This window comes from Neospora caninum, chromosome XI, assembly GCF_000208865.1.
Source record: "Neospora caninum Liverpool complete genome, chromosome XI".
NCBI classification, from domain to species: domain Eukaryota; phylum Apicomplexa; class Conoidasida; order Eucoccidiorida; family Sarcocystidae; genus Neospora; species Neospora caninum.
In genome coordinates, this window is record NC_018397.1 from 2,341,583 (window position 1) to 2,352,430 (window position 10,848).

General features: G+C 53.4%; 1 protein-coding gene across 1 annotated transcript; it reads left to right on the forward strand.

The window, feature by feature from the left end:
• Positions 1 to 10,365, forward strand: NCLIV_055880 (ATPase, AAA family protein, related; the record flags this gene model as incomplete). Its single annotated transcript, XM_003885142.1, has 16 exons — positions 1 to 45; positions 1,187 to 1,295; positions 1,725 to 2,195; positions 2,775 to 2,881; positions 3,453 to 3,572; positions 3,875 to 3,988; positions 4,947 to 4,993; positions 5,600 to 5,699; positions 6,120 to 6,240; positions 6,691 to 6,761; positions 7,916 to 7,966; positions 8,221 to 8,298; positions 8,767 to 8,840; positions 9,152 to 9,200; positions 9,770 to 9,955; positions 10,291 to 10,365. 16 exons carry the CDS (start codon positions 1 to 3, stop codon positions 10,363 to 10,365), a joined length of 1,818 nt encoding a protein of 605 aa, XP_003885191.1.
• Positions 10,366 to 10,848: the final 483 nt, after the last annotated feature.

The following is a 10,848-nucleotide window of genomic DNA, read 5'->3' on the forward strand; positions in this document are numbered from 1 at the left end:
ATGGTTGGAACAGAACAACTCGTAGCTGAGGCTGTCGCGGACGAGGTAAGCTCGTTTGGTTTCCCTTCTTCTCTACTTCTTCTCTATCTTTTGTCTTTATTCCTAGCTTCTGTGGTTGATTGTTTCTTTTCTGTCGCTCTCTGCCGTTGTTTTTCTTCTGTCTAGCGTTCTTCTTGGTCGTTTTGTCTGGGTTAAAGTGGAGAGAGAAGAGATAGCAGTGCCGAGGAGAGAGAGACCTTTTGCCACTCTCATCGTTCCGAGGATGGCGCAAGAATAAAGCTCGGCCGCTCAGCCGCTGTGACCGTGAAGCGCATCGTTCGCTCCAGACTCCTTGCTCGTCATTCTATCAGCGAGGACGGAACTGAGTTTTTGGGCTGCCGTGTAGGGTGGGCAATACATTCGTCGTTTCCCATTCTCTCACGAGGAGTCGCAGATGTCTTTGATCTCCACCATAAGTAGCTGGTGACTGAACATCTCTTCGTTTTCTGGAGGTATTTTGCCAACAAAACGCGTGTGCACGCACATTCACGCACTCGCTTGTGTTTGCTGCATTGGACTTCTATCGTGGGCATAACACCCCGCATATGCATCGTCATATACGCAGATGTATCTAAATTCATTTAATAACTTTGGTTTTCTTTAGTTGCAATGACCTTTGTAACCCAAAGAAATAGAGGTATCACTACGGCATATAGATATACTTCTGAAGCATCTTACCCATATGCTATTTGTGCATTCTGCGTGTGTAAGTGTGCGTAATTCCATGGATACATGATTCATTTTTTATTGCCAATCTGAATGCCGCGCAAGTTGGCGCGATTGACGCTCCGAGGAGCTGCGACTACCCTGTCTCAAGTGTGCTTATTTCTGTATGATTCCTCGATTGCCCATCTGGCCTCGGCAAACAAAAGAGATCTAGTTCTCAACGAATGCGTACAGAGCAATGTCTCGCAATGCTCCCTCGCTGCCTCTGTCTCTTCTACTGTCTGTACAGCTCGCCGCGTCCCTCCGTCTCTCCTCGGCCGCTCGCAGTTCCTCGTCTCTGATTCCCGATCGACGAGAGAGGGCTCGACGCCACCACGAACTCGCATGCATTCTTCACGCTTTCTCTTTCCCCGCTTCGGGGGCTTGGCAAACTGAAAGCGAAAACGCTTCGATCGATCCTGCACGCTTCTTTTTTTCGCAGTTCCCCCCACAGCTGGGGCGAGGAGACCACTCGTGTGCCTGTCAGGACGCGCTCGCTTCCTTGCCATCTCAGGCGGCATGTGACCTCGCCGAAGATTTGTCTCCCTTTAGTGAGTTTCTTTCTTCCTCCGCCGTTTTCAACTGCGGACCTTTTCGACTCGACGCACTCGAGCTCGAGTCTTATTCCGTTCCCCGTCGCTTTCCTGCTCGGCCAGACTCACGCTCCACTTCTGTTTCCAGTCCCGCCGCGGACCGACCTTTGTCTGTTTCTTCGCTTGCGCGCGAAGACGACGCGTCCCTTCTGGAAATCGCGTGTCACGCCGAGAAAGGCGCGCCCTCACCTCTTTCGCGCATACCCCTGCGAAAGAGGAGAGCCGAAGGGGAAGAAGCGAAAGGTGAGGACGAGCACGTCGCGCACAACCGGCCTGCGAGAAAGCGACAGCGGAGCAGAGACGCCTCAGAGCCCGCTGATGAAGTACCCTCCTTAGGCGGAGACGGGGGTTCACGTCTTGCTGCGCATGTCCTGGGACGCTCCACAGACGAGCCTGACTCAGACCACGACACGTTCGCATGCGGAGTAACGAGCGGCGGAGGCGACCTGCAGCGTCTATTTTCCGCTCTTCCTCTCTCTCTCGACCGCTACCTGTTATGGAATTCTCTGCTCCCGCCTGAGGCTTCCTTTCCCTCGGATACGTCCCCTGACGCGAACGCGGCTGTGGTGGAAGAGCACCGGCGGGAGCTCGCGCATGCAGTGAAGCAAGCGCAGACGCTGCAGGACGCGAACGGTCATTTGGCTGCAGAAATTGGGCGTCTTCAACAACAGCTTGCCATCTCCGTGCAAGAGAAGGAAGCTCTGAGTCAGCAGATCCGCGACCGGCAGGCTTCGTCGTCGCATGCCTCGTCTCTTCCTCTGCGCCGCTCGTCTTCTCCCTCGCGGGCCTCGGCCTCAAGGGAGAACCCGAAACTCGCCCCTTCCTCTACGTCGACAGTTGCTGCATCCGCTGTTGGCGGTAAGCGATTTACTCGAAGAGGCATCGAGAGGGACGCAGAAAAAGGATTCGTCAAGCGTACGTCCGCGGCTACTCGTCCTTTCTGCGAGGCTGCCCGCGCGCGTTGGTCCTCGATTCGCGTACTGTCGAAATTGCGTGGTGTGGCCCAGCTTCATGCGTCATTCGGCTTCGATGTTTCCCCCTCCACTGTGTATATCGGCTAGCCCGTGCACCAGAAGGAGAGCACAGAGGTGGACTGGACTAGCTGCCGCCAGGTTCTGTCCATCAGCCCCGTGTCGGGTTTTTGTGTCTGGTATTGTTAGGTTTTCTTTCACGCAGTCGCTATTGCTTCTGTTTCCTTCTCAGATCTCATCCTCTGTCCTCTGAAGCTCCGCCGATATATCTCGAGGGGCGCCACGCGTTTTTCTTCCCGTATGTGGCTGGATCTGTGGCACGGCGTTCTCGCTCGCTGTTGTGATCGTGTGTCTTCATCATGCCTCTTCCACGTCGCGTCTCGCTTTCGGTTCCCTCGTCTTTCTTATCTGCATGCGCTGCTTTCCGCGGTTCTCTCCCGTGTGTGTTCGCGTGTTTGCTTGTCAGCTGGCGGCTTCTCGTCGAGTCGCCAACTCCTGCAAACTCGACGCGAGCGAGGCCTCCTCAGTCCTGACGACGAAGCCGCGCTGCATGCACTGGAAGAGGAGCAGAGAGTGAGAGGCGAAACGAGACAGAAAACCATATATACGGAAAAGGGAAACAGCGGCAGGCGAGAGAAACGCTGCGAGGAACTGGGCGAGGGATGCGAAGAGGACACGCGTGAAAGAAGCAGCATCCGAGCAGCAAGCGACAGAAGGAGAACGAAACGGGAAAAGAGTGATCCGCATGTGTTTGGTGACAACTTCGAGAACAACGCGAGGGGCGCTAGAAACCGAAACTAGAGATAAGGATAGAGAACTCCTCGACGTCCCTTCGTGTCAACATGAGTCGCACGTGAACATTTGCGCGTAGCTGTTTCTTCGTCGCTGGATATAGACAGAGTATGAGCTACATGAGCATGCAATTTGAATAAACCTTTTTCGGTATATGGTATATACGTATCCCATCGCACACATCGACTGCGTGTGGAAGGAGGCCCGGCTTTCTCTGGTATGCCCTATATATGTATATATATATATATACGCATATACGTATGTATATGTAGCTGCGTACTCTGGTTCAATACCTTGATTCATAAAGCCCGAAATGCCCATGCGTGTCGTTCTTCCATTTGGCTGTGCACAGAAACAAAGGAGTGCTGGGAGTCGACGACAGGGCGATTTCTGGTGTCAGTCCGACGGGCGGAGCGACGAGTCCTCTCAACAGGGTGGAGAGACACTGCCTCCCGGCATGGATGAATATCAAGTGAGGCTAAGCAGGAAACGGAAGGTAAAGAGGAACTTGTCGTCCTTTTCTTGCGAGACAGTCCCTATTCACGCGCTTCGCGCCTTCCTGCCTGTTGCTCTCCTTCCTCTCGGTCTTTGCTTCTCTATGTTCTTGGTCGTTGCGTCTCTTTGTTCTCGTTCTCTTCTCTGGAGCCGTGCTTTCCATTCCCTTGGTTTTTCTGAGACACGCTGGGGAGCCTTCATCCTCTAACGTCGACCTCGACTGCGCTCATGCGTTCCTGCTGTCCGCTCTGCGCCTCTGTTTGTCTTCGCCGTCTCCAGGCGCTCTTGGCGGGGGGGGACATTCGCCCCGACATCATTCAGTGGGTTCTCAGCATGCGCATTGCGCGCTCGCCTCTCCATTCAGGCGAACTCGCTCTGCCCCGCACGGGACTGGTACGGCGATGCATCCACGCCTTTAACTGGCTTTTCTGCATGTCGCCATACATTTCTATGACACGTACATGTACAGATCTGTACACGAGCCGTGGATGTGTCGCAGGCAGGGGTGTGACTTTGTACGCATGTACATATCCTCGTGTACATATATATACATATATATACATATATATACATATATATACATATATATCATGTATCGACGCACCCGCAGAGCTGGCCATATTTCTTTATGCATGGTTTTATTTTTATGTGCCTGCACATTTAAACAGACTTGTATGTATAGGCGGACCCAATGCGCGTCGTCACATTTTCCAATTCGAAATGGAAATTCATTTGTGCAGTCGCGTTCCCCCGTAGGTTGGTGCGCGTGATGCGCTTTTCGGTTGTGTGGTATTTGCGTCACGAGTGGTGAAAAGCGTTTTGATGAGCAAATGTGCCCCGCTAGAGGATATGCAGGCTTTTCGGTTTGATGCCGAGAGGAGGAACACCTGACGGTGCGCCCTCTACAGACATCTCTAGCGATGTGTATACATATATATATGCATATATATAAACCTATATATATGCAGAGAGACATAGATGTCTAGAAGTGTGTATCGATGTTATGGAGCAGACATGTGGTCACCTGCAAATATTTAAGGAATAATGGAGGCAAGCATCCTGATGCCTCGCGTTGTGAACATGCATCGCTGGACACCGAGCAGTTCCCCTGGGCTGTGAAAGAGACTCGCTTTTTCTTCGGCAATCGCTGTGTTGTTTGGCGATGCCGCGATCCGGGCTTCTTGCGTGGCGGATCTCGCCAGCTGTATGTTCTGTCCTCCGGGGCCTCGCCCCATCCTTGTCCCTGCTTCCTAGTTTTTTTTGCCTAGTCTCGCTCAGCTGTATGTACAGTGCCTCTGGCGCTCCCACGTTTTCTGCTCGCTCCTTCCTGTCTTCTGCTGTGCACTACCAGAACATCAGTGAAATTGCAGGCCTCCATCGCGTCAAGAAGCTTCTTACGTAGGTCCACGCGTCATGCGTCTTGGTGATAGAAATGTGTAAAAACCTATTTCTCCTCCTGCATAGGCGGCTACACTGAGCATGTGGTGTCTGCGTGCAAGTAGACGCATGCCGATACGCTGCGAGAAGCATAGGTGAATGTTGTTCCTCACACCTACCCTAGAGAGACACGAAAGCCTGTAGCTTCGTATAGAGTCTTCCTCGTGCCCGGGGATCTCATTATATATATATATATATATATATATATATATATGGATATGCATTGTAAATAGAGGGTTGGAGAAAGATGGATGTCGATATTGTTAGACTGATATTGATTGATGGATATAGGTACATATTTATGCCGATTTGTAGGTATGGAGAGGTAAAGGTAGACGTTAACATAATAGATGCGGATAGATATAGGCAGATAGATATGTCTCAATGTGTGACGATAGAAGTCAATGCCGCCACAGCGGCGATGCACACAAAGTACAGCTTTACAGAGCGAAAGTGATCTACGCATAGATCATGCCCATCTGCGAGTGTCGTTATCGAGTCTATTGCGCCTCTCCGGCTCTGGCTGTCTTGTGCATTTCTGTGTGTTTCGTGGTTCGTGTGCCTCAGGGACAAAATTATCAATCCGATTCTCCGGCCTGAACTGCACGTCGGTCTCCACCAGGCGCCTCGTGGAATTTTGCTTTTCGGCCCTCCAGGCACTGGAAAAGTACGCTCTCGTTTCCCCGTTCTCCCCGCGCTTCCGCTTTTTCGAAAATTGACGGCTAGCGCCTCCCTCTCAGTTCCTTCCCCCCTTCGTTGCCACGGTCTCTTAAACACCCAGGCGACCTTGACGGTGCTCAGTCTGTGGCAACTTCTCTTTTCCTCCCTGTTTTGTTGGCGATCCCGTCTCCTGTTTGCTGCGCTTTCTTGTCTCCGTTTCGTCCTTCACGTCTGTCGGTGCATTCGTCGTTTTCGCTGATTCGTCGCTTCCTCGGCCTCGCACACGAGCCATCAACGCCTCAGGCGCCATATGTATCGTACCGCTAATTGTTCTCTGGTTTTTCGCCTTCTTTCGTCTCCCACCGTTCGCGCGTCTGCTTGCATTTCTTGCATCCCTGGACATTTGGTTTCTGTTTGGCCTTTGTAGACCACTCTCGCCAAGTGGATGGCAGCCAGTTCCGGTGCAAGCTTCTTTGAGGTGACGCCCTCGTCTATAATTAGCAAATTCCATGGAGAAACCGAAACGCTCATCAAGGCTCTCTTCAAAGGTAAAAGTCCGACTCGAATATCGTGCATGCAAAAGCTGCGCTCATGGACGCATATATACCGGTCTGTATACATACACTCGTATGTCTGTCCGTGTAGCGATTTTGATGTATATTGAGGTACCTGTACATGCTTGTGGGCACGTATGCCTATATATATATATATATATATATATATATATATAGACAGATGCGTACGCACCCGCATATATATATATATATATATATATATATGAGTGCGATGTGCTGATCTTGCCATGTTGTTGCTTTTCGTGTTCGCATTCTTCTCGTTTTCCGTTATCTATTTGAGCACGTCTGCCGACGTGTGCAGTTGGGTTCTGTTCCTTCGTTGTCGCATTGCACCTTTTGCCTGTCGGGGATCTGCGAAAAAAGCCCCTGTGGGCTGCGACGCGACCGCATTCTGTGTCTGGGGCGTCCGCGTTTTTTCTTTAGTGGCCGAGGCCGATAGTCCGTCTCTTGTCTTCATCGACGAAATCGATTCTCTACTAGGCAAGCGCAGAGAGGTGAGTCCCCAGGCCCGCATGCGACACCCGTCCGGGATAGCGGCGAAGACATGCAAAGCAAAGCGCGCGCATGCAGTGGCCTTTGCGAGGCGGGAGAAGCCACAAAAATACAAGGCTACACGCACGTCAGGATGCCTCTGAACGAAACGGTAGACCCCGGCGACGGGAACCGAATCGCAAGTCCAGCACGGGCCGGAGATGGGAACGTCCATGAGGCAGAGCATGGATAGAAAGGAAATGAAACAACCAAAAGAAGGTTCACGAAAGAGGAAAGGAGTACAAAGGGAAATGAAACGAAGAACATGGTCCACAAGCAAGCGGATAGATAGAAAGGGAAATGAAAAGGAGGTTTGAAGGTCCACGTGACGAGGCGACCGGACGCAAAGATCCTGAGCTGTGGCAAGCACCGCGGGGGCGAAAAGGACCAGCTTCAGTGGCGGGATTTTTCTTTTCGTCAGACTGGGCTGTGCGCACTAGCTGGGATCGAAGTGGCGAAAGGCCGCGCGATCCTCGCGGACGAAGTGGACGAAGCACACGTGTGTCGCCTCCTGCTTCTCGGTTGCTGTCTGGTCCGTGCAATTCTCATCTGAATCGGCCCGAAACCTGACGATGTATATTCGCGCGTTTTCTCACGAGACGTGGCGTTGGGGACCAAAGCTTTTCTTCCTGATGCGTAGCGGCCTCGAGTCAGCCGGGTGTCTCGAGGCAGCCTGAGAACCGCTCAACCGTCTGCTAGCTCACGGACGTGTGACTCGAAGCCAATGGAGACGCAACCACGCCTTGGCAAGTGTTCCCACGCTTCGGCGGGTTCCCCCGTGGTGCACTCTCTCGCATGGAGTTTGCTAGACTCTTTGTGCCTTTCGACGAATCGCCAATTGCGCCATGCTGCCGCCGCCTGCCTTTGGAGATCCGCCCAGGGACTCGCGGTCGAGAGGCGACGCCTTCGGTTGCAAAAAAGTCTCTCCACCCGACAGCGAGGGCCTTGCGTCTCGTGTTCTGCCGGGCATCTCGGCGATTTCATCTCCAGATCGCCTTTGGGATGTCTCCGGTTTCGACCGCGGCAAGGAAACTGTGTAGGTGTGGACGGCGATGTGGTCCTGCGCTGCTTTTTGCTTCAAAGCCTTTATTCGTTTCCATGGCCGTTTTGTATGCAGAAAGAAGACGACACAAGCATCCGAATGAAGAACCAGCTCTTGCAGATGATGGTAAACACCAGGGGAAAGTGCTCCTACCGGCTTCAGAGTGCATGTGCTGCAACCGCAGGAGTCCCCACCAAGAACGCCGCGCGATTCGGTCCTGGTTTCAAACGCGTCCATCTCCACTTTTGACTGTACCGGGGAGGATGCCAGTCGCGAAGTTGGTTTCCCGGCTTCTCTTGCGAGGCTCGCCTTTGAGTTTGTCTACTGCCCCGTCCTGGTGCCCGCGTTCATTGCGCGGTTTCTCTGTTTTTCTTTCTCAGGATGGAGTGAGCAGCTGCTCAGGAGACAAAGTTCTCGTTGTTGTCGGGGCAACAAACCGACCCGACATGCTCGACGAGGTCGGTTGTTTTCTTGGTCTTTTCGTCGCCCTTGTCCATTTTCGCTGTGTGTGCGTCATGGTGCCGGAAGGGGGACCGTCTCGTGCTGGTGCGGGTGTGCGCGTCAGGACATGGAGAAACGACGCGGTCCTTGTACACACCGACACATGTGCGATTCGCTGTCTTTCAAATTCCTCAATCTCCCGCTCCCTGCCACGCTCTGGATTTTTCCCCCGGACCTCTAGCTTGCACTCTTGTTCGTGCTCGTCGTCTCACCGTTCTCCCTCTCTCACGTGTTCGGTAGTCTTCCTGTCGTTATTCTTCTTCCCTTTTCGGTCGTTGTTTCTCTTCGCATGTTTTCTCTGCTATGTTCGGTTCGCGTTTTTTCCGTAGCCCCGCACCCACGTGCCCGCGTTTCCTCGTCATGTTTCCCTTTTGTCCTTTCCCTTGCCATTCACAGTTGTTTGTTTGCGTTCCTGTCTCTCTCAGGCGGCCATCCGTCGTCTGTCAAAGCGCGTTCTCGTTCCGCTTCCTGACTTCGACGCACGTCAGGTGCTCATCCGGTATGTCAGTGTTCGGCGAGGTACCTCGCGCGTGTCTTGCATTAATCCATCTCGGTGTCCCAGTCCCTTCCTTTATCGGTCTCGTTCTGCCTTGACGCCTGGTGCGTTCGCTGCGAGCCTGAATCTGCGTGTTTTCTCGCTTTCTCCCGTGTCCATTCTCTTTCTTCGTTTCTAGTTCCTGCCGTCCCTTTCGCTCCTTCTTTTTCTCTCCTTTTCTCTTGCGATCGCTTCATTCTCTCTTTGTGGTGCTCTCTTCACTCTCTCACATGTGTAGAAACCTCCCCTTCTCGCGTGTGCTCTCCTGCCTGCAGCAATGTGCTGGAGAAGCAGTCGACTGGTGGCTGCACTCTCTCAGACAAGGTGAGAACGCGCCCGTCCCCTTTTTGGTGAACTGTCCGAACGAGGCCCCTCCAAACAGAAAGGGAGACGGTGGGCGGAGAAGGCGGCGCGCGAATCGAGGGTGACGAGCGAGATACGCGCTCTGAAGGCGCTGTCTCGGTTTCCATACCAGTCTTCCCTAGCTCGAACCGTAGTCACTGGATGGGTTCTTGTTTGAGTAAACAGTAGGGTCTTCTTGATTCTTCTAGGTAGTGCTACTCCACCACCGACTTCATTTTGTATGGGACACATCATCTCTTATTCCTGGTGCGTTTACAAACTGTTTGCCCCTGAGATCCTTCTTCTTCGTCTCGTGCCGCATTCTTCTTAAAAACGTGACTCGTGCGCGCGCTTTGCTCCTCCCTCATCGTGGGATTGGCTTGTATCTCTCCCGTGCGGGCCGGCCGATGCACGCGGCGACGCTCGAGATATAACACCTGTAGTTTCGGCTTCACTGTTTTTGCCCGCTTCCCTCGGAGAGTGTACGCGCGCGCCTGGGCCAGTGCGCGGTGAGTCTTTTCTCCGCGCGTCAGTTCTCGTTTTCGCTGCAGGAGCTAGGAGACCTGTCCTCCCGCCTGGAGAAATGGAGCGGCAGCGACATCCGCAGTCTTTGCGTCTCCGCCTCGGAGCGAAGCTACGACGAAACCGTCGCCAAGTTCGGAGGCATTCAGAACGTCCCCAGTCGAGCTGCCTTCCGTCCAATCTCCTTCGCTGATTTCCTTGCTGCTCTGGAAGAGGTCCGTAGCTCGTTCCGTCCACTCAAAACGCCCTCCGCTGCCTCTTTGGCACCCACTGTCGATACACACGAATGGTTCCGAGACCCTCTTACCGCATGCGCACGTTTGCATTCACTCGAAGGCATTCCGTTTCGCCGCACCTGACGAGCGAGTGATCAGTTCACTGGTTGGCGAGTCGCCCGATACCGCCGGAAAATCGCATGACTGCGCCCTCCCAGCGCGCTCGACTCTCCGCGGCAGTTGCCTACGCGAGCTCTTTCTGTGTTTCTGCCTCCGTTTGCCACGTTCTTCGAGGAGGCATGCGTTCCTGGCTTCTAATGTTTCTCTCTCCTCAGGTTCGGCCATCGTGCACGTCGGAAGAAAGTCTGAAGTTCTTCGATGAATGGGCGAAGGCTCACGGAGCTCTCTGAGAAGGCCGAACCGACCGCGAGGGTGGTCGGTTTTTCTCCGTGGTGATTCTTTTCGTCGGGGCCCACCAGCGGATGACTTTTGTCTCTTTTCTGTCTTGAGCAAATTTCCGGCTGTATTGCGATGCACAGCGGCGGCCTCTTTCGTTTGCCTGTGTGCTGCTTTCTCTCGCTTCCTCGTTGACGCCCTTTTGGAGCTCCAGCTTCTCTGCACTTCTCTGCCTTCCCGCTGGCATCGTTGGCATTACCGGTTTCGGTCTTTCGTTCCCGCGTCTCCCCTCATCCTCCGTTCTCCCTGTCGTCTCTTCTGTTTCGACATCTACTGCTCTCTCGTTACTTTGCCTCCTCTGTTTCCCCTCCCCTCTGTTCGCTCGCCCCACATACCTCGTCTTTCACCCTCTGTTTCCCCTCCCCTCTGTTCGCTCGCCCCACATACCTCGTCTTTCACTCTCGTCCGTATTTCCTGTATCCGCGAGGCGCCTGGCC